This window comes from Papio anubis, chromosome 2 (genome assembly GCF_008728515.1).
Source record: "Papio anubis isolate 15944 chromosome 2, Panubis1.0, whole genome shotgun sequence".
In the NCBI taxonomy this organism is placed as follows: domain Eukaryota; kingdom Metazoa; phylum Chordata; class Mammalia; order Primates; family Cercopithecidae; genus Papio; species Papio anubis.
Window position 1 is genome coordinate 91869913 of NC_044977.1, and position 23464 is coordinate 91893376.

At 46.8% G+C, this 23464-nt stretch overlaps 1 protein-coding gene across 9 annotated transcripts; it reads left to right on the forward strand.

Annotated features, from left to right (window-relative positions):
- Positions 1-22471, forward strand: IP6K2 (inositol hexakisphosphate kinase 2). 9 transcript variants are annotated; one of them, XM_021934428.2, is made up of 7 exons: positions 31-123; positions 1732-1941; positions 15009-15333; positions 17260-17485; positions 18958-19133; positions 20766-20941; positions 21723-22471. In XM_021934428.2, the coding sequence occupies exons 3-7, from the start codon at positions 15132-15134 to the stop codon at positions 22221-22223; spliced, it is 1281 nt and encodes a 426-aa protein (XP_021790120.1). In that variant the 5' UTR covers positions 31-123; positions 1732-1941; positions 15009-15131; the 3' UTR covers positions 22224-22471. The 9 variants fall into 9 exon arrangements, with proteins under 9 accessions (XP_009199096.1, XP_003894517.1, XP_009199094.1 ...); XM_017955454.2 differs by having other exon boundaries at positions 15012-15333; positions 16185-17485; XM_009200831.2 differs by having other exon boundaries at positions 15012-15333.
- The last annotated feature ends 993 nt before the right edge of the window (positions 22472-23464 follow it).

The following is a 23464-nucleotide window of genomic DNA, read 5'->3' on the forward strand; positions in this document are numbered from 1 at the left end:
CGAGCCAATAGCGAGGGGCACCGGGAGCGAGGTGCAGGGGGCGGGGCTCGGCCTGGCTGCAGCCATTTTGGTGCGAGAGAAACAATAGGTCGGAAGCGCCGAGGAACCCGGCTGAGGCAGCAGGTAACGCTCGCGTCTTATGGCCCTAGTGCCCCAGGAGCTTTGAGGGAGATTTTTTTGGGCTACTGGGAGATGGGATCTCTGATCATTGGAGTCTCCCAGCTTATTTGGGAAGGACTTCTTCCGTGGTCTTTGTGGGGGAAATCTCCCGGGGTCTTTGTGGATTCGATTTCCCTGGGTAATTTGGGAGGAGCATTTTTCTTCTGATCATTGAGGGAGAGATTTCCCTGATTTTGGGGGTGCAGAATCTTCCCCGGTCATTGGAGAGGTCTCCCGGGTTGGTGGGGGGACAGGATCTTTCCTGGTCATTGAGATCTCCCCCGGTCTTGGGAAACACAAGATCTACGGTGTCATTGAGGGGTCTCCCCAGGTCATTGGCGGCCACGATCTCCCCAGGTATTTGGCGGGTTGGGGGGTCTTCTTCCCAGATCTTTGGATAGGGAGTCAGCCCAGCGCCTCAGGTAGTGTTACCTGGGGTCGGCAGATGTGCAGCCATTTTGAATGTTGAATGCCATTTGGGCCCGTCAGATGGTGTTCGATGAGGGAATCTACACACTTAACCTCACTGTAGAAAAAAGGCCTTTAAATGGATAAGAGGACACCTTTATAGTGGTATTTCCACTCTTTACTTTTGATTAGAGACCGCTTTTGTCTTTTGCATCCTAATGCCTTATTTCATTTTAGGATTGTATTCGGTTTCATATATCAAGAAAGCTACACTAGCAGAAAAATGGGTGAAAATAAAATGTAGAAACCAGTAAAATCTAGTGCTCTTAAATACCGGAGGAAATAGAACTAGTCACTGGTTGGAATTAAGCATTTCCGTAGCAGAATGTACATAGAACAAAAAATCATCTTGAATAGTTTTAAGAAAAAGTACTGGAACTTTGGAACGTGGTAACAAAAATGTTGTAGATCATCAGTTCTATGATATTTTTAATAAAGGATCATGATTACAGTAATTTTGTTGAATTCTAGTGTTTAAAATGTTTGCTGTATTTGCAATTGTAGCCAGGTAATATTTTAAGTGAACTAAGATGCTTATTTATGTAGGTTGTTGCTGTGGGGTTTGTATAATTGCATCCTGTAACTTGGGTGTTAAGTATTTAAAGAGAAGCTTCAAGGTGTTGTTTTAACTTTAGCCACTATCAGAGTTAGAAAGGGCCAAATGAATACTTTATCATATTTGACATAATAGACAAGTTGATGGCTTTTGAGAAAAGTTAAACTATTAACTGTCATTAAAAATTTTTTTTTATATTTTCTGTGGTCTTGTCTGACATTGTCATTTCGATAGATTTACCTTCTTTGTGACTTTAGAATTCACAGGCATTGTTAGAAATCAAATGGAGAATCACTTGAGCCCAGCAGTTCAAGATCAACCTGGGCAACATAGCAACACCCTGTCTCTACAAAAAAAAAAAAAAAGGAGAGAAAGAAATCAAATGGATAAGAACAAGGACTAGAGTTGATACAGTTGTAGAAACTAGTTTTTTTGTTTGTTTGGTTTGTTTTTTATGCAGGGCCTGGGTAGGGAGGGAGCAAGGCAGGGACCTGGGAGATCTAGAAATCAGTGTAACAGATATAATAGACTTCTTTTGTGCTTCAAAGCTTCCTAGGTGACAGACAGGTACACTGTATGCTAGCCCTGTATCTGTCTGAGCAGTGGAATGTGCCGGGAAAGAAGGAGCAACCACTGACTGAACCTTTGCCAGTCTCCCTTCCAAGAGGGATGCCAGAGCCTTCTGTATGCTCCTGAGATGTCACTGGTATCTAGGCAACAGGGATGAGCCTGAACCTCTCTGAGGCCAGCTTGCTGAGGTGAAAATTTTCCATTGTTTGGCTCATAAAGAGGATGCATTGGGGAAGAATTTTCCCTTTAAGTGAAGTTATTTCACCTAGTGAGATAATCTTGTTAAGTAACAAATTGAACACACTCTTGTACATTAGAAAGTAAGCAGTTGATTATTCTCATGTTATTACATTTTAAAGCATGTATTTGTATTTTTAAATAAATTATGTTTTTGCCCATTTGTGCACCATGTAATAAAAGTAATAAGAAGTAGTTGTGTTTTACAGTATATTATGGTGGCAAGGAAGTGTCCTTTTCTCCAAAAATTGAATTTAGAGCCCACCTCAGGATTTGGAGAAGTCAATTTGCCAAGATGATGCACAGTTGATTTGGGTCTGTCACACATCACCAGCTTCAGTAGTTACTAATTGCTGGCCAATCTTGTTTCATCTACACTGTGCCCATCCCCATCATTGCCCTACTTTTTTTTTTTTTTTTTTTTTGATACACAGTCTCGCTCTGTCACCAAGGTTGGAGTGCAATGGTGCGATCTTGGCTCACTGCAAGCTCCGCCTCCTAGGTTCACGCCATTCTCCACGCTCAGCCTCCTCGCCTGGCCTGCCCTACCTTTTAAAGAAAGGGCCAGGGCCAGGCTTGGTGGCTCACGCCTGTAATCCCAGCACTTTGGGAGGCCAAGGTGGTTGGATCACGAGGTCAGGAGTTCAAGACCAGCCTGGCCAACCTGGTGAAACCCCATCTCTACTAAAAATACAAAAACTAGCCGGGCACCGTGGCACGTGCCTGGAATCCGAGCTACTCAGGAGGCTGAGGCAAGAGAATTGCTTGAACCCAGTGGGTAGAGATTGCAGTGAGCCAAAATCGCGCCACTACACTCCAGCCTGGGTGACAGAGTGAGACGCCATCTCAAAAAAACAAAAAGGAAAAATAAAGAGCCGAGGGTGGTGGCTCACGCCAGTAATACCATCCCTTTGGGAGGCCGAGGTGGGCGAATCACTTGAGATCAGGAGTTTGAGACCAGTCTTACAAACATGGTGAAACCCCGTCTGTACTAAAAATACAAAAATCAGCTGGGTGTGGTGGCGGGAGCCTCTGTCTCAAAAAAATAAAACTAAACAAATTTCTGGGATGTACTCCCTTTGAAATTCAGGTTTTTTTTTTTTATGAGGCGGAATCTCGCTGTGTCACCCAGGCCTGAGTGCAGTGGTGCGATCTCGGCTCACTGCAACCTCCGCCTCCCGGGTTCAAGCTATTCTCATGCCTCAGCCTCCCGAGTAGCTGGGATTACAGGTGCGTGGCACCACACCTGGCTAATTAATGTTGTTTGCTTTCTCTGTGTATCCACGTATCTTACTTGAGACACTCCTATGTGTTTTCGAAATTGGAGTGTCTAATCCCAAACCTAAGGAAGAGTAAAACTTCTTTTAATGGAATGAAACGTGTTAACAAGAAGCAGAACATCTGGCTCTAGTGTTGTTGCTTTTGCGTTTAGTTTGTGAGAATGTGCCCATTTGGAACCTGGGCTACATCTCCTAAGTCTGGGTTTGTGGAAGGCTGCCACGTTGCTTGGTCTGGCCCTGGGGTGCTATGGCCCAAGTTCCCCAGGCCATATTACTCTACCTTAACCCCACCTGTTAGAAGAGCCCACGCGTTATGGCTCCTTGCCTTGAACCTTGTCTTGCTCTTTTAGTTTGGGCTGCTTTGGGGCCAACAGGCCTTCCTAACTAAAGCTGCACACTCAAATGAGATGACCCATGGGCTGTGTGAGCTTGTCTCAGCTTTCATGGGGATTGCAAAAATCTCACGTCCCCCTTCAGTGTTTGTTTTATAAGAATAGGTTATTTTTGCTTTGCAAGTGTGAAACTAACATTGGATATGACTTTTTGGTATAACTACTCACCTGCCCATTCAGATTTTTATATGCCCTAGTGTCTGAGATTTATATATTTATTATTATTATTATTTATTTATTTATTTATTTTTTTTTTGAGACAGAGTCTCGCTCTGTCGCCCAGGCTGGAGTGCAGTGGCCGGATCTCAGCTCACTGCAAGCTCCGCCTCCCTGGGTTTCTGCCATTCTCCTGCCTCAGCCTCCCGAGTAGCTGGGACTACAGGCGCCCGTCACCACGTCCGGCTATCACGCCACTGCACTCTAGCCTGGGCGACAGAGCAAGACTCCGTCTCAAAAAAACACAAAAAAACTTTTTTTGTAAAGACAGGGTCTCACTTTTTTTAACCCAGGCTGGTCTTGAACTCCTGGCATTAAGCAATCCACCTGCTTCAGCAGGAAAAAAGCATCCAGAAAAAATCCTCAGCGTCCAAAAGGGCTGGGATTACAGGTGTGAGCCACTGCATTTGGCAAAGATCCCTTTTCTACACAAATTTGATGGTATTGTTGAGGCTGCAGCCACATTTGTTTGGGGATTAACCTAACTGCAAGCCTGCCCACTTTCATTCTGATGCCTATTTGTTTAGATGTGCTTTATACTTGCTGTCTGTGGACTGTGCCATGGTTCCTTCCTCCTCATCAGCAGGGAGTGGTGGTAAGCAGTTTACCTGCTTTTATGGGGTACCCTAAGGAAGTGTGCAGGCTTGGTATCTGCTTAGCTCTGGTGCTGAAGAGTCTTCATATTTTTTGAGAACTTGCCTAGTTACTCAAGGAAGAAAGGAGGGCTGATTGTAGTATACTTGACCAAGGAATGTATATTTTTATGAGCTTGAACAACCTGACAAGAAAAACAATAACAAATAACTTGTTAAACCAACTTTTTGCACGTTGCTGAGATTATGATCTTCTTAAATTAGTTAATTCTTATTGAAGATTTTCAATTTTTCATCTACTATGAATAGAAGTTTTACTTGTAAGGCAGTAAAAGGTGTCATTCCTTGAACAGTATCTGTTCTTCCAGGCAAGTGCCTCTGGAGGAGAGAGAGCCCAGTTGATTACAGACCCACTACTGAAGGGCTGGGGTTTTTCTTGCTTTGTGTTTGTATCTGAGCATGAGGATAAAAGTGTCAGTCTCTTCCTCAGGTTTTTGGGCCACCTCTGCCCTTTGTAGGTTCTCTGCTGGGCATTTGGAACTAACACAGCAACTTCTAGGGTCTCACGTTGAAGACTTTATGGGTTAGTCAGAATGCTGCATTTACACTGGGAAGGCCAGAGGAGGACTGTAAATCCAGGAGACAAGGTCCTGGGGGATTTGGGAGGGTCGAACTTACAGGGGTGCCAGTTGGCAGCTGACGGGTTTAGATTTTGGGGCTTAAAAACTAATGGGATGTGTGATCTGGTTCAGTAGCTCATGCCTGTAATCCCAGCACTTCAGGAGGCTGAGGTAGGCGGATCATTGGATCCCAGGAATTCGAGACTAGCCTGGGCAATGTGGCGAAACCTTGTCTCTACTAAAAATAACAAAAAATTAGTTCGACATGTACCATGTGCCTGTAGTCCCAGCTACTTGGGAGGCTGAGATGGGAGAATCACTTGAACCCAGGGAGGCAAGGCTACAGTGAGCTGTGATTACACCAACTGCACTTCAGCCTGGGAGACGTGAGTGAGACCCTGTCTTAAAAAAACAAAAACAAAACTAATGAACATGAGCAGCAGGACGACGGCAGGTGAGTCCTGGGAAAGTAAGGGACAGGACCCCTAGGATGATTTATCTCACACTCAAAGACTGTTTTTACTTTGGAAAATAACTTAAGCTCCTTGTAATGAGCGAGATAAAAGTAAGATGTTAAAACTGAAAGTACCTTGTTGGCCTTCACTGCTGGTCCTGAAATACAATCTTATTTTATTTTTACTTTTTTTAGAGACAGGGTCTCACTCTGTCACCCAGTCTAGAGTGCAGTGGCAGTCTCATAGCTCACGATAACCTCGACCTTCTGGGCTAAGGTGATCCTCCTGCCTCAGCCTTCTGCGTAGCTAGGACTACAGGCACGTGCCACCAAGCCTGGCTAATTTTTAAAACATTTTTTAAAAGACGGAGTCTCACTGTGTTGCCCAGGCTGGTCTCAAACTTCTGAGCTCAAGCAATCCTCTTACCTCAGCTTCCCAAACTGCTGAGATTATAGGTGTGAGCCTCCATGCCTGGCCTCAAATGTGATCTTGATTGACTGAATCCACTGCCTTCCTTACAAACTGGGTGATTCTGAAGAGATCAGTGTGACCTTTGCTTTGGAACTATGAATGCAGTTGGACTTGATTTTCCTAACAAAAATTTTAAAATATTTGCTGCATCTTATTTTGGAGAGCTAGCTCAGGACTTCTGAAGGATAATTGGCAAGTGTCTCTTTATTAGGACATAGTGCTGTGACTGGTGCAGTCTTTATTTATATATATATATATATATATATATATATATATTTATTTATTTTTTTATTTTTTTATTTTTTTTTGAGATGGAGTCTCGCTCTGTTGCTCTGGCTGGAGTGCAGTGGCGTGATCTCGGCTCACTGCAAGCTCCGCCTCCTAGGTTCAAGCGATTCTCCTGCCTCAGCCTCCCTAGTAGCTGGGACTACAGGCGCCCGCCCCCACGCCGGGCTAATTTTTTGCATTTTTAGTAGAGACGGGGTTTCACTATGTTAGCGAGGATGGTCTCGATCTCCTGACCTCGTGATCCGCCCCCCTTGGCCTCCCAAAGTGCTGGGATTACAGTGAGCCACCGCACCAGGCCTGACTGGTGCAGTCTTAAATAATTTTCCCAAGATCATATCTCATTCCTTTCTGGGCTGGTCTGGATGAACACTGACTGCACTTAGGCCAAGTGGGTTGGGTGATACAAGCTGCCAGATTGCTGCCACAAACCTAGAATAGTTTGCAGACCCTTGTGAGGAGTATTTGTCTAAGTGAGATGTTGAAAGGACCTAGAGGAAATTGTCAGAGTTCCCTTGGTCGCAGGAACTGGTGCTGCATAGGGCACACTTTCGTCCCTGCTCCAGCAAAAGCAGCACTCAGGTGCTTGCCTGGGCAGGTCTGGGATGCCCTGCCTCTGTGGTTGCCCATTGGGACTGAATCACTTTTGGCATCCTTTATTTCAGAGGATGAATTCATGTGTCATTTGGGTTTGGCAGTGAGCTAAGAGCTAAACGGGGTAAACATTGCCCACTGGCAGGAAACGTATAATCTTGTCTGAAGCTAATGGACCGTTACTTTTTTGTTTGTTTGTTTGAGACAGTGTCTCGCTCTGTCACCTGGGCTGGAGTGTGGTGCAACCTTGAGCTTTCTGGCTCAAGTGATCCCTCCACCTCTGCCTCCCAAGTAGCTGGGACAACAGGCATGTACCACCACACCTGACTAGTTATTTTTTGTAGAGACAAGGTCTCACTATGTTGCCAGGATTGTTCTCAAACTCCTGGGCTCAAACAGTCCTCCTGCCTTGGCCTCCAAGTGCTAGGATTACAGGTGTGAGCCACCACACTGGCCCTATGGGACCATTACTTATTGGCATATGAGAGAACTGTGACTTGAGGTAGCAGAAATCCCTCAGAGATTGAGACCTGTGAGCAATTTTGGCTTTAGTCTGAGAGAGTTGCTTCTCTGTGTTCCTGTTGAGTTACGTTTCTTACAATGTGGTGGGAGATGGGAGACTGAGAATTGTCCTTGAAAAAGAGAATTGTCTCTGGCTTTTACAAGAGAACTGAAAATTCCTGGTATGTGTATAGAATCCATTTAGCTATTTCTAAGAAAATTTGGCCAGATGACTCATGCGTTGTATTCTAGCACTTGGAGAGGCTAAGGCGGAAGGATCACTTGAGACCAGAAGTTTAAGGCCAGCCTGGGCAACATAGCAAGCCCCCATCTCTTAAAATAAAGTTTGATATATTGCTAAAGGGGACATACGAGACCTTAGAATCAAGCATTGTTTTATCTAGAAGCTTTTAAAAATTGCTAAAATTCGTTATAATTCTAGCAGATTATTCAGATAAACATATTTCTTTTTTATTATGTTTTTTTTTGTTTGTTTGTTTTGGTTTTTTTTTTGTTTTTTTTTTGAGACAGGGTCTCGCTCTGTCACCCAGGCTGGAGTACAGTGGCGTGATCATGGCTCACTGCAGCCTTGACCTTCCAGGCTCCAGTGACCCTTCCACCTCAGCCTCCCAAGTAGCTGATACCACAGGTACGTGCCATTGCACCTGGCTATTTTTTTTATATTTGGTAGAGACAAGGTGTCCCCATCTTGCCCAAGCTGGTGATAAACATATTTCTAGGTAGGCTGAAAGTTCCTTCTTCCTGTTCCCCTTACTTTGGAGTCCTCTAATCTGTCATTCCAGAAACCTGGTCAGATGAGGCAAAGAGATAGGGCAGCATAGTCGTGCTGGTGGTTCTAGAAAGGAGAAGCAGCTGAGAGACTACTGTGTCCCTTATGGAAAGGCTGAGATTTGTCCAGATTTTTGGAACAGAATCTGCTGTTTTGGGGGAAGAAGCTACATTGTTGTATGACTTTCATGAAATCACTCCAGTTAAAATCCGTGGTTTCTTCTTTATTAAAACCAGAATGAGGCTGGGTACGGTGGCTCACACCTGTAATCCCAGCACTTTGGGAGCCTGAGGGTGGATCATCTGAGGCTGGGAGTTTGAGACCAGCCTGTCCAACATGGAGAAACCCTGTCTCTACTAAAAATATATATAAAAATTAGCCAGGCGGGCCGGGCGCGGTGGCTCAAGCCTGTAATCCCAGCACTTTGGGAGGCCGAGACGGGTGGATCACGAGGTCAGGAGATCGAGACCATCCTGGCTAACACGGTGAAACCCCGTCTCTACTAAAAATACAAAAAAATAAGCCGGGCGAGGTGGCGGGCGCCTGTAGTCCCAGCTGCTCGGGAGGCTGAGGCAGGAGAATTGCGCGAACCCGGGAGGCGGAGCTTGCAGTGAGCGGAGATCTGGCCACTGCACTCCAGCCTGGGCGACAGAGCGAGACTCCGTCTCAAAAAAAAAAAAAAAAATTAGCCAGGCGTGGTGGCGCATGCGTGTAATCCCAGCTACTTGGGATGCTGAGGCAGGAGAATCACTTGAACCTGGGAGGCGGAGGTTGTGGTGAGCCGAGATCAGGCCATTGCACTCCAGCCTGGGCAACAAGAGCGAAACTCCATCTCAAAAGATAACATAACATAACATAACACAACACCAGAATGAAATGCTATTGAGGGCTCTGACCTTCTAGCACCTTGTGTGCAGCTTAAGGACAGTGTGTATTGTGGTTGTTATTCTCACTTGGAGTGAAGCTCTGAGTACGAAGGGTGGGCTGGATCAGTGTTTGTTTCTAGATGGATTTAAAACCATCAAGAGCCAGGCAGCCATCTGTGTTTTCCTGTTTCAATCTTGAATCCTCCTCTTCCCCCAGTATTTTCTCTCTCAGTTATAAAGGTAATGTGTGCTCAGAGTTGGAGGATATTATAAGAAGTTTAAAACATTCAGAAAACTGAAAAGCGGGCAATCATGATCTTACCACCTAGTATAGGGCAGGTTTTGTGGTGTCTGAAGCTTATATAAAATAATATAAATATATATAACATAAATATATAATTTGTAATTATACGTGTAATTATAAATGCCATCTTTAAACAAAATAATGTACAAATATGAAAACAAAATTAGGTAAGAAAGTGAATGTTTGTTTAGATTGAAAAAAAATCACAAAAAGTCACACATTTAAAAATGCAGAAGAAAGTTCTACAGTACTTACCTCCCTACATTTTGGGGCAGCATTTTGACCACCGCTTGCTTGCCTTTTTATTTTTTTGGGGACAGGGTCTCATTTTGTCACCAGGCTCACTGCAGGCTCAGTCTCCCAGGTTCAAGCTATTTTCTTGCTCCAGCCCCCCAAGTAGCTGGGACTGTGGGCCCGTGCCACCACGCCCAGCTAGTTTTTGTATTTTTAGTAGAGATGGGGTTTTACCATGTTGCTCAGGCTGGTATTGAACTCTTGAGCTTAAGCGATCTGCCTCCCAAAGTGCTACGATTACAAGCCTGAGCCACCGCACCTGGCCTGACCACCTCTTTCTATAATAGCAGTATTATAGCTTTCTGTAGAGAGAACAGAAGGGTCACCATAGTACTCCTCAAGGGTAGTTGATCCCAACTTTTATTTGTTTGTTTGTTTGACATGGAGTCTCACTCAGTCATGCACGCTGAAGCTCAGTGGTATGATCAGAGATCACTGCAGCCTCAAACTCCTGGGCTCAAGAGATCCTCCTGCCTCAGCCTCCTGAGTAGCTAGGGCTACAGATGTGCACCACCACAACTTGCTAATTTTTTTGTAGAGATAGGGTCTTGCTGTATTGCCAAGACTAGTCTTGAACTTCTGGCCTCAAGTGATCCTACTGCCTTGGCCTTTTTTTTTTTTTTGAGACGGAGTTTCACTCTTGTTGCCCAGGCTGGAGTGCAATGGCGTGGTCTCGGCTCACTGCAACGTCCACCTCCCAGGTTCAAGTGATTCTCCTGCCTCAGCCTCCTGAGTAGCTTGGAATACAGGCGCCCGCCACCACGCACAGCTAATTTTTTGTATTTTTAGTAGAGACGGGGTTTCGCCATGTTGGGCAGACTGGTCTTGAGCTCCTGACCTCAGGTGATCCGCCTGCCGCAGCCTTCCAAAGTGCTGGGATTATAGGCATGAGCCACTGCGCCTGTCCTCCTTGTATTTTTTAAATTTTTTGTTTATTTTATTATTCTTTTTTTTTTTTTTTTTTTTTTTTGTAGAGAGGGGTTTTTGCCATGTTGCCTTGGCTGGTCTCATCAGTCCACCTGCCTCAGCCTCTCAAAGTGTTGGGATAACAGGCGTGAGCCACCACCCTTGGCCAAGCTGTAGTATATCCTTGAAGAATTCTTTTAGAGAAGGCTTGTGAATATCAAGCCTTTATTTATTTATTTATTTACATATTTATGTATTTATTTATTTTATTAATAGACAGGGTCCTGCTCTGTCACCCAGGCTGGAGTGCAGTGGCATGATCATACCTCACAGAATTCTGGAACTCCTGCACTCCAGTGATCCTCCCACCTCAGTCTCCCCACCATGCCTGACTAATTAAAAAATTATTTAGAGACTGGCTCTCACTATGCAGCTTGCCCAGTCTGGTCTCGATCTCTTGACCTCGTGATCCACCTGCCTCGGCCTCCCAAAGTGCTGGGATTACAGGTGTGAGCCACCGTGTCCGGCCCCATCTTCCTTCTTGTAACTTAAAAGTTTATCATAAGTGAGGCCGGGTGCGGTGGCTCACGCCTCTAATCCCAGTACTTTGGGAGGCCGAGGCAGGCGGATCACGAGGTCAGGAGATCGAGACCTGGCTAACACGGTGAAACCCCGTCTCTACTAAAAAAAATACAAAACATGCCGGGCGCGGTGGCTCAAGCCTGTAATCCCAGCACTTTGGGAGGCCAAGGCGGGTGGATCACGAGGTCAGGAGATCGAGACTATCCTGGCTAACATGGTGAAACCCCGTCTCTACTAAAAATACAAAAAAACTAGCTGGGCGTGGTGGCGGGTGCCTGTAGTCTCAGCTACTTGGGAGGCTGAGGCGGGAGAATGGCGTGAACCCGGGAGGCGGAGCTTGCAGTGAGCCGAGATCACGCCACTGCACTCCAGCCTGGGAGCACAGCGAGACTCCGTCTCAAAAAAAAAAAAAAAATACAAAACATTAGCCGGGCATGGTGGCAGACGCCTGTAGACCCAGCTACTCGGGAGGCTGAGGCAGGAGAACCGCTTGAACCTGGGAGGCAGAGGTTGCCGTGAGGTGAGATCATGCACTCTAGCTTGGGCAACAGAGCAAGACTCTGTCCCAGAAAAAAAAGAAAAGTGTATCATAAACGGCCCGGTTCGGTGGCACACGCCTGTAATCCCAGCACTTTGGTTAGGCCAAGGCAGGAGGATCACTTGAGCTCAAGAGTTTAGGACCAGCCTGAGCAACGTGGCAAAACCCCATCTCTACACAGAAATACAAAAATTAGCTGGATGTGGTGGTGTGTTCCTGTAGTTGTCCCAGCTACTTGGGAAGCTGAGGTGGGAGGATCACTTGAGCCTTGGTGGACAAGGCTGCGGTGAGCTGAGATTACACCACTTGTCCTGCAGCCTTAACAATGGAGACCCTGTCTCCAAAAAAAAAAAAAAAAAAGTATATCATAAGCATTTTCTCCTGGTTAAAAAATATAAAATTGATAAGAAAGCTCTTTGTGGTATCCTAATAGTCCGTCACACGATTGTATGAAAAAAAAATTTTTGTTTCATTCCTCTCCTGTTGCTGGATGTAGAGGCAAATGTGTTCATCATCAAGGATGATAGATGTCCTGATTTTATGGAGCAGTGGACTTGATTTTTATGGAGTTTTCCTGAGGTTGATGGTAGTTTGATGCCATGTACCCAGACAGGTCAATTTGGTGTTCCCTACAAGACTCCTTTCAGAGTCAGACATTGACTGTTTCCTTCCTGGCTTTATTTTACTAAAAATGGTTTTTAGTTTTTTATTGTTTTTTTCTTTTCTTTTTTCTTTTCTTTTTTTTTTTTTTTTTTGAGACGGAGTCTCGCTCTTTTGCCAGGCTGGAGTGCAGTAGCGCGATCTCGGCTCACTGCAACCTCCGCCTCCTGGGTTCAAGGAATTCTCCTACCTCAGCCTCCCAAGTAGCTGGGATTACAGGCGTGTGCCACCATGCCCCGCTAATTTTTGTTATTTTTAGTTGAGATGGGGCTTCACCACGTTGGCCAGGCTGGTCTTGAACTCCTGGCCTTAGGTGATCTGCCCGCCTCGGCCTCCCAAGGTACTAGGATTACAGGCATGAGCCACTGCGCCCGGCCGATAGTTTTTATTTTAAAAAATATTTTTATATTTATTTCCTCATCTCCATGGTTAGCAAGAGATTTTTTGTTGTTGTTTTGTTTTTTTTGAGACAGTCTAGCTCTGTCTACCAGGCTGGAGTGCAGTGGCACAATCTTGGCTCACAGCAAGCTCCGCCTCCCGGGTTTATGCCATTCTCCTGCCTGAGCCTCCTGAGTAGCTGGGACTATAGGTGCCAGCCACCATGCCTGGCTAATTTTTTTTTTTTTTTTTGTATTTTTAGTAGAGATGGGGTTTCACTGTGTTATCCAGGATGGTCTTGATCTCCTGACCTCGTGATCCACCCACCTCGGCCTCCCAAAGTGCTGGGATTACAGGCGTGAGCCACCGCGCCCGGCCTCATTACAGATACACAGTTTTATATTTATAGTTTTATTTTAAAACTATTCTGGGCTGGGTGCGGTGGCTCACGCCTGTAATCCCAGCACTTTGGGAGGCCGAGGTTGGCGGAACATGTGATCAGGAGATCAAGACCATCCTGGCTAACACAGTGAAACCCTGTCTCTACTAAAAATACAAAAAAATTAGCCGGGCATGGTGGCAGGCACCTGTAGTCCCAGCTACTCAGGAGACTGAGGCAGGAGAATGGCGTGAACCCGGGAGGCGGACCTTGCAGTGAGCCGAGATCTCACCACTGCACTCCAGCCTGGGTGACAGAGCAAGAGTCCATCTCAAAAGAAAAAGAAAGGAGAAATTAAGCTGGGCAGTGCCAGAGATCATGTGCCCTAGAGGCAGCTGTGTGGGATTCACTTGGGAGAAGTGGCTTATTGTCTCTGGCCCTGGGTGAGTTTCCTAACCATCTCTAATCAGCTTCATTGTTTGCAATAGGGAGAGTAGTGTCTGCCTCAAAGAAAGTGTCATGAGGACCAAATGACATAAGAAATTCCTGTCATGAACCTGATACATAATAGGCGCTTTCCCCATATTAGAGGTCAGAGGGCACATCTCCTCCAGATCCATCCTCACTCCTCTCTCAGTTGGAGTCATGGGAACTGAAGGAGTTCCCAGTAAAATCTCTGTACAGATACTGAAATGTAACTCAAGCCCTATAAAGAATGCTAGTAGAGACTGCATAACTTGTAAATTAGACAAAACAGAAAACGACTGTGACATGACCTGAACCGGTTAACAAGGTGCATACAGAGGTGTGCTTCGTTGATGCGGCATCCAGTGCGTGTCTGAGTGAGTGGATACGAGCCCTGATTGCCCCAAAAGCATAACTTTGGTTTAAAGGTGTGTACCAGCTTTTGGTGATCAGGATAGAACTGATAAAAATAGTGACCTAGAACACTGTGTATCTTTTTAAATGGAGTTAACCAGCTTTGATCAGTTGTTTTAAGTTGTTAATCATTAAAACTGGACCCAAGCTCCATTGCTAATAAGGTTAATGGGGCTTGTCTTTGGCCTTGGGCAGGAACAGTGTGCATAGACAAACTGGACAAGTAAATAATGAGTCTTACCAGATAATGAGTAAGCAGGTTTTCCCTGTATTTAAATGCATTTTATAAAAATATAATTAATGGGGCTGGGTGCGGTCGCTCACGCCTATAATCCCAGCACTTTGGGAGACCGAGTCGGGCAGATCATGAGGTCAAGAGATCGAGATCATGCCAGCCAATGTGGTGAAACCGCGTCTCTACTAAAAATACAAAAATTAGCTGGGCGTGGTGGTGCATGCTTGTGATCCCACCTACTCAGGAGACTGAGGCAGGAGAATGGCTTGAACCCGAGAGGCGGAGGTTGCAGTGAGCCGAGATTGTGCCACTGCACTCCCGCCTGACGACAGAGTAAGACTCCATCTCAAAAAAAAAAATTTATATACGTGTGTGTGTGTGTGTGTGTGTGTGTATAAAATTAATGGGAGACTTGGGCATCATCCACTTAAAGCTTGACACTCTTATTAGAAAATGGTAAGATTTAATCCAAATATTAGGCATGAAATTGTGATTTCACCTCACCATGGCATCAGTTTTGCCTGTGGTAGTGGCTTTCTAACACTGTAGTGGGACCTCTGCCTTTTTAGGGCCCCTGGAACCCATTCCCTGCCTGTCTGCATCTAACCCCGCCCCATGAGCTCATAGTGTTTTTGTTTTTCTGCCGGAGAAGGAGGGGCCAAGGTGGGTGGCATGGGCGGAGTCCCGCAAGAGCTCAGACTGTTTGTCTTTGTCTTTATGCTGGAGGAGCAGGGTGAGCAGCTCTAAGGCATTTCCCACGCTACTTCGAACCCCCATGTCATCATTGTGTTTGCTTCTAGCAGAGCATCCTGGCCAGAACAAGCCAAGGAGCCACAACGAGAGGGACACACAGACAACAGACGGAAGACGTACTGGCCGCTGGACTCCGCTGCCTCTATCTCCCTGCCATCTGCGCCCGGAGGATGAGCCCAGCCTTCAGGGCCATGGATGTGGAGCCCCGCGCCAAAGGCGTCCTGCTGGAGCCCTTTGTCCACCAGGTCGGGGGGCACTCATGTGTGCTCCGCTTCAATGAGACAACCCTGTGCAAGCCCCTGGTCCCAAGGGAACATCAGTTCTACGAGACCCTCCCTGCTGAGATGCGCAAATTCACTCCCCAGTACAAAGGTAAGTCCCAGCTGCTGGAGGGGTTGCCACACTGGTGAGGAGATGTGAGGGATCGTGGCCATGGAAGGCCCTGGCAGCCATCCCTGGAGCCCTCACTCCCTCCCACTCTGTGCTTTCCCTCCCTCTCCTCCTTCTCCTCCTCCTGGCCCTCAGCCCAGCATCTCACACCCTCAGTTTTCAAGCCCTGGTAAGATTGCTCAATTCTGTTTTGTTTTGTGGATTTGAGTTTGATTTTGGTAGAAGTGTAGTTGTGTTTTATGTTCAGGTGTCTCTTGATCACAGTAACCCATAGTCCCCCATTGAGGGGACAGTGGGGGAAGACTTTGGGAGGATTTTAACCCAGAATACTTGCCGCCTGCTTTTTGTCCTCCAGGAAACCAGAAGCCCGGGTGATTAGGTAGGCCGGGGGAGCAGGGTTGAGTCAGATGGAATGCAGGAGTGGGAGGCCTGTGCTGATTAGCCCAAGCCCTTTGCTGTTACAGAATGTCCCCAAAATTGCTATGTGAAAGCAACCCTTCGATTCACATATGATAATTTCTAATTTCTTTTTATAATGTATTTTATAGGGGACATCAGCAGCCACCAGCATGGTAGGGTCTTTGTTGGGGAGTGGGGGAGACTTTTGTAAATCTAGGAAGAATCCATTAAATAAATTAATTTTAAATGTGCATTACCTGGTTACATAAAGGACTCTAGAACAACTTAGGTTCTTTTGGGACTCTTGAAACATTGTCTTTAAGAACAGAACGTACTGGGTACCTTTCTCTGTACTCTGAATATGCATGTGTATTGCGGTGGGGATGGGGGAGTTGGGGGCCCTCACTTGGTCCTTCTCTGTTGTTTTTTTCCAGGACAAAGCCAAAGGCCCCTTGTTAGCTGTCCGTCCCTGCCCCATTTTTTCCCCTGGTCCTTTCCCCTGTGGCCACAGGGAAGTGTGGCCTGAATCCCCCACCCCGGCTCCTCTGCACCCAGAGCTGGGAGCCACCTCAGAAGTGTCGTCTCTCTCTGAGCACGCATTCCCCTGCAGCAGTCGAGCGGGCGGGCAGCAAGGACTGAGCAGATTGAGTGATGCTGGGGCAGAGAGGCCTGGGAGGAAAGGTGTTCAGCCAGTCGTTTGTAAGGCGCTCGTCGGCACCTGCTGAAACGCCCCCACCTGACAGCCCCATCCTCAAAGACTGTCTAATTACTCATGGCAGGTTCTAGAGACTTAAGGGGGAACGCTGCTTTCAAGGCCACCACATGTCTGTGCTCCCCAACCAACTCTATCTGCCTTGTGTTCATTTTGTTATTTTGTGACGTGAGACTGCAAAGACCAATAAAAACATATTTTAAAAGAACAAAAGGCCTGGGTGCCTACCCGTGTGGGGGCACTGTGGGAAGCCTTTGCTAGGGTGTCTTGTGCTGTGTGGTTTGTTTTGTTTGCCCCTTTATTTTGTTTTGCTTACCCAATCTTCCCTTATTCTTGGATGCTTCTTAACCCTCAGGCAAACCTATGTTCCCCCTGTATTCAGGCTCTGCTTTAAAGCAAGCCATGAGGCTATTGGAGTTTCTGTTTAGGGCATTAAAAATTCCCGCAAACTATAAAAACCAATGTTTTCAGTCTTTTAGGATTAGAAGAATTACATAAAAATTAATAAACATTTTCAATGATGGAAAAATGTGTCTTGTAATTCTTTGGTTCTTGCCTCGTTGAGTACATAAGAGAAGAAGACTCTCGGCCATGTTTGCTCCCTAATTGCTTGTCTTGTATGGTGTCATCTTTTCTAGCTGTTTTGATATTTGTTAAGTTTGCAGATGAGTTTGGGGCCTCTGGCAACATAGAGACTAAGGAACTGGGTAAGAAAAAAACAAATGTTACAATCATGTTACTTACAGTGCTTCTTCCTGTGGAATTAAAAGTTCTTTCTGCTCCTCACCCCCTTCCAGGTGTGGTATCTGTGCGCTTTGAAGAAGATGAAGACAGGAACTTGTGTCTAATAGCATATCCATTAAAAGGGGACCATGGAATTGTGGACATTGTAGATAATTCAGACTGTGAACCAAAAAGTAAGCTCCTAAGGTGGACAACAAACAAAAAACATCATGTCTTAGAAACAGAAAAGACCCCTAAGGACTGGGTGCGTCAGCACCGTAAAGAGGAGAAAATGAAGAGGTGAGTGTAGACAGAGGACAACTCTGGGCTATGTGGGAGGGGAAGTGTTGGCGGTTTTGGTTATAGCCCAGTTCCCTGGAGCTAAGGACTCAAGTGGATTTAGTAGGTACCTGTCATTCAGTGGCCAATTCCTACATGGCATGCTCAGCCTCTTTCTTTAGTTGACTCTGGTTAGATCCTGCCAGTTTGGGTGTGACTGCTCTGTGCCAGGCTGTGTTCTGGAGATGTAGCAGTGACCAAGAGAGGAGCTATCCTTTTACCTCAGGTTGTTCACCAGTGGTGGGGGACAAAAGGGGCATTGGGCATCCCTGAAACTCAGTGATCTCCTTAAGCAGGGCCATCCTACTCCTGCACCTTGGCAAAGCTTGTGAAAATATAAATAGTATATATATAAAGTAAAGTACATGTAATGTAGCTAAGTAGGTTGACTTAGTCTCATGGAATTTCAGTTCCTATTTTCCCAGTTGCCAGCTTTTGGAGTCAGGGGAACCTGGTTGTACTGGAGGCTAGGTGGTACCACTGCCTAGAAGAGGGCAGTGAAGGCTCTCCACATACGGGGCTGGGGAGCAGGGGTTGATCATGGATCTTAAGTTCTTTTTGCTGTAGAAAGTAGTGGATGGCTGGTCCCTTATGTTATTTTCTAAAATCAACTTTCTTGAGGTACACATGTGGTAAAATGTACCCATTTGAAGTGTTCAAAGAGTTTTGGCAAACGTGTACACGGTAAGCTACCACCACATCAAGAAGTCACTTTTCATTACTCTAGAACGTTTCTGGCCGGGTGCGGTGGCTCATGCCTGTAATCCCAGCACTTCGGGACGCCAAGGTGGGCGGATCACCTGAGGTCAGGAGTTCGAGACCAGCCTGACCAATATGATAAAACCCTGTCTCTACTAAAAATACAAAAATTAGCCAGGTGTGGTAGCATGCATCTGTAGTCCCAGCTACTTGGGAGGCTGAGACAGGAAAATCGCTAGAACCCGGAGGCGTAGGTTGCAATGAGCCGAGATCGCGCCATTGCACTCCAGCCTGGGCAATAAGAGCGAAACTCCATCTCAAGAAAAAGAAAAAAAAAAAGAAAGATTCTTTGTACTTTAACCCTGGATTATTTATTTATTTATTTATTTATTTATTTATTTTAACTTTTTTTATTTTGGAGTCTTGCTTGCTCTGTTGCCCAGGTTGGAGTGTAGTGGCATGATCTTCTTGGCTCACTGCAACCTCTGCCTCCCGGGTTCAAGTGATTCTCCTGCCTCAGCTTCCCGAGCACACCACCATGCCCGACTATTTTTTGTATTTTTAGTAGAGACAGGGTTTCACCCTGTTGGCCAGGCTGGTCTCCAACTCCTGACCTCAAGTGATCTGCCCATCTCGGCCTCCCAAAGTGCTGGGATTACCGGCGCGAGCCACCGCACCTGGCCTTCTGAATTCTGATAAGACATACTGACTTATTGGTCTTTATCTCTTTATAGTCATAAGTTAGAAGAAGAATTTGAGTGGCTAAAGAAATCTGAAGTCTTGTACTACACTGTAGAGAAGAAGGGGAATATAAGTTCCCAGCTTAAACACTATAACCCTTGGAGCATGAAATGTCACCAGCAACAGTTACAGAGAATGAAGGAGAATGCAAAGCATCGGAACCAGTACAGTATCCTTTGTTCATGGGCATCTCTGCATTTGAGGGTAAGAGGAGAGGAAATGAGGAAGTCCCTTGGAGCTTGGAGAGAGAGGTTGGGTTTTTATAGTCATGGCTGAGTTTCTCCTACCTGGGTTATTCCAGGACACCCTGTATGATAATTATGGGCAAATAATCACTTCCCTCAGGGCAGCCACTGGCCTAGGAGTGCAGATGATGAGGAGTGGGGTATAATAATGGGTCTCTGGGGGGAGAGAGATGCCTCATGAAGGGGCCAGCTTGCATCAGGTGGGCTTTAGCCTAGGTAACCTAGAGGAAGAGGGCAAGGGGCTGCCCCCTGTTTTCAGACTCTTCAGAAGTCTCAAAACATTGTTCACCTGCCAAGGGCTGGGGTGTTTGGGTGAGGAGACTGACCTCTCAGTCCTGGTTCACCAGACTGCCACTGGGACACGAGCTGTGCATGAGGAAATCTTTCTTTTTCTTTTCTTTTCTCTTTCTTTTTCCTTGTCTTTGCTTTCTTTTTTCTTTTCTCCCTCTCTTTCTCTCTCTCTTCTTTTTTTTTTTTTTTTTTGAGACAAGAGTCTTGCTCTGTCCCCCAGGCTGGAGTGCAGTGGTGTGATCTCAGCTCACTGCAACCTCCGTCTTCCAGGTTCAAGCGATTCTCATGCCTCAGCCTCCCGAGTAGTTGGGATTACAGGCATCTGCTGCCACGCCTGGCTCATTTTTCTATTTTTAGTAGAGACGGGGTTTCGCCATGTTGGCCAGGCTGGTCTCAACTCCTGACCTCAGGTGATCCACCTGCTTTGGCCTCCCAAAGTGCTGGGATAATAGGCATGAAGCACCACTCCCAGCCCTCTTCCTCCCCGCCCCTCTCCTCCCCTTTGTAGAGATGAGGTCTCACTATATTGCCCAGGCTGGTCTCAAACTCCTGGACTCAAGTGATCCCCCTGCCTCAGCCTCCCAAAATGTTGGGATAACAGGCATGAGCCGCCATGCCTAGCGTTTATCTATTTTTTGGTCTCTTAAAAAATGTAAAAACCACTTCTAGCTTATAGGCCATAAACAGCAAGCACTGGGCCATAGTTAACCAGTTTCTGCTCTAGGGAGTACTGATTCCTTGAATGGCAAATGATGAGACAATGGTCTGTGCACTAGAGACACTCCATTATTTCTGGTCATTGTTTCTAGACCTTTTTTAGTGCACACAACTGGGAAGCAGACGTTTAAAGAGAAAACTATTTTCATGAGTTTGTACTTACATTTCCAGTTCACATTTAAGGCTACAGGATTTACTGAAGTTTCTTGATGTTCTACTTGTAATTGAGGACTTTGTTTTTGGACCCTAGTCCTACACTTAGCTAAGAGTTCAGGAAATGGCGTGTGTATCTCCCAGGCTGGAAGAGCCCAGGCCTCTGTTGAGTCCAGGTGCAGGCTGCTTTCATGCCAGTTCCCTGACAAGAAGTAAAAGTGTCTCTCAGCTTTGTAGTCAGCTCTGGACTCGCTGTGTGGGTGATGGCAGGACTAATGGACTATCCTGTGGGTTCAGGCTTCTCTGGGTCACTGCATCTAGGCACTGTACCTTGAGAGTATCAAGGACCCATGCAGTAGCACTTCCTTTTGAGGGTATTATTCTTAACTACTCAGAATTTATCTTACTGGAAAACCTGACTTCCCGCTATGAGGTGCCTTGTGTCCTTGACCTCAAGATGGGCACACGACAACACGGTGATGATGCTTCAGAGGAAAAGGCAGCCAACCAGATCCGAAAATGTCAGCAGAGCACGTCTGCAGTCATTGGTGTGCGTGTGTGTGGCATGCAGGTGAGGGGGATGCTAGGGCTGGCTAGGGCATCCAGTGGCTGTCACTTCCTCACCCTGGCATAGTCCTGTTTGCTCAAAAGATTCCAGGCCAGGTGCAGTGGCTCACACCTGTAATCCCAGCACTTTGGGAGGTCAAGGTGGGTGGATCACCTGAGGTCAGGAGTTTGAGACCAGCCCAGGCAACATGGCGAAACCCTATCTCTACTAAAAATACAAAAATTGGCTGGGTGTGGTGGTACACAGCTGTAATGCCAGCTACTTGGGAGACTGAGGCATGAAAACAGCTTGAACCCAGGAGGCAGAGGTTGCAGTGAGCTGAAATCACACCATTGCACTCAAGCCTGGGCGACAGCGAGACTCTGTCTCAAAATAAAAAGATTCCAGATTTGACCCCACACGAGTCTGTTGCTTTTTGGTTGAAAGAGAAAGCATGCATGCCTGCATGATTCTCTCTCAGATTGGTCTGGTTAGCTGAGTCCAGAATCTGTGGATAGTAGTAGGGAGGAGGGCAAGAGGGTTAGGTCATCTCCAGTGACCCAGATGTTGAGTTGGGGTGCTGGGGCACAATGACCAAACTCAGGTTGGATGACTGCATCCCAGGTGTGGGCTGATGAGAGAGTATAGTGGATAGTGGCTCATGTGCGACTCGTGTACTTTATCTGATTTGGGCTTTCACATGCCGCCGCCACCACACCACCCTTCCCTCCCACCCCCGGCCCCACCCCGAGTCCAGGGATTGAGATGGCCCTCAGCCCCTGACTTGCTGGTCTCTCTCCTACAGGTATACCAAGCAGGCAGTGGGCAGCTCATGTTCATGAACAAGTACCATGGACGGAAGCTGTCGGTGCAGGGCTTCAAGGAGGCACTTTTCCAGTTCTTCCACAATGGGCGGTACCTGCGCCGTGAACTCCTGGGCCCTGTGCTCAAGAAGCTGACTGAGCTCAAGGCAGTGTTGGAGCGACAGGAGTCCTACCGCTTCTACTCAAGCTCTTTGCTGGTCATCTATGATGGCAAGGAGCGGCCCGAAGTGGTCCTGGACTCAGATGCTGAGGATTTGGAGGACCTGTCAGAGGAATCAGCTGATGAGTCTGCTGGTGCCTATGCCTACAAACCCATTGGCGCCAGCTCTGTAGATGTGCGCATGATTGACTTTGCACACACCACCTGCAGGCTGTATGGCGAGGACACTGTGGTACATGAGGGCCAGGATGCTGGCTATATCTTCGGGCTCCAGAGCCTGATAGACATTGTTACAGAGATAAGTGAGGAGAGTGGGGAGTGAGCTTGCTAGCTGCTCCAGTACTTGAGAGAGACGCTGTGTCAGGGAGGAGGCCGGTATGGCCAGGTGGTGGCTCCTGCAGCCTGGAGCTGATGTGCAGTGGCCTCTGTGAGCCCCAGCCTGAGCCAGCCCTAGCTGCGCTTGGAGTCTTTATTTATTTTAACTATTTCTTCAACATTCCACATTTGATGATGATACCTCTTTCTTCCCTGAGTGTCTATGTTCTAATACAAATCTTTTTGTTTATTGTATACCGTGCTACTGTCATTCTTTCCAAGGGTAGGCAATCCCCCTCCCAAGCCTCACCACATGCTGTGACCACCTCCCTGGCTCAGTAAGTATTCTGGCTGCCCCATGAATCCTAAAGTCAGCACAGCCTCTTGGCATGGTGTACAGTCTCCAACCCAGCCCCTGCAGGTTACCCAGAAAGGATCCCTGAGTTACGTATCTTCTGGGGTCTGTGCTGGCTGAGTGTCTCAGCACCTCTATCCAAAAACCACATGACACTTGACACAGGTCTTCTCATGGGCCCTATGCAGCTTAAGCCAGTTAGATAGCAGGTGCTCCAAACCTTGGGTCCAGCTTTTAATCCTTCCTATGCCACTGGCAGCAGCTAATTGGCTGGCTATTGTGATAGATGTCCTGGAGCCAATACTAGGGTCTCTAGCCTCTAGGGTCTGGTCCATTGGCAGCCATGGACTGTGTTATAAAGGGGCCCAGGTGATGGAGGGTAGGATAAAAAGGCATATTTGGGTAGGTAGGGTGGTACTCTTGGCCTCACCACTTGTCACCACTCCTGCCCAGCCCTAGTCCCCATCGCAATTTCACCAGTCTCATTCTTCAAGCAGTCCCAGACAGCACAGACCCTGAGATTCTACTCTGCCCCAGGAGGGTTTCTGGGAGGAGGAACCAAGAGAGGTCTTGAACTGCAGAGCCAGACCTGGTGCAGAGGAGGCAGGGTGTGGATGTCAGTTTCCAGCAGTTCTACCCCTCACCTGAACCTCGCACTAGGCCTATGCACTTTAGGTCTAAAAATAGGCAACTGGGTCAGACAGATTACGGGATGATGCCCGTAATCCCAACACTGGAAGGCCAAGGTGGGAGGACTGCTTCAGTCCGGGAATTTGAGACTAGCCAGAGCAACATAGCAAGACCTTGTCTCTACTGAAAAAAAAGAAATTAGCTGAGTGTGGTGGTGCATGCCTGTAGTCCCAGAGACAAGAGGCTTGAGCCGGAAGATCAAG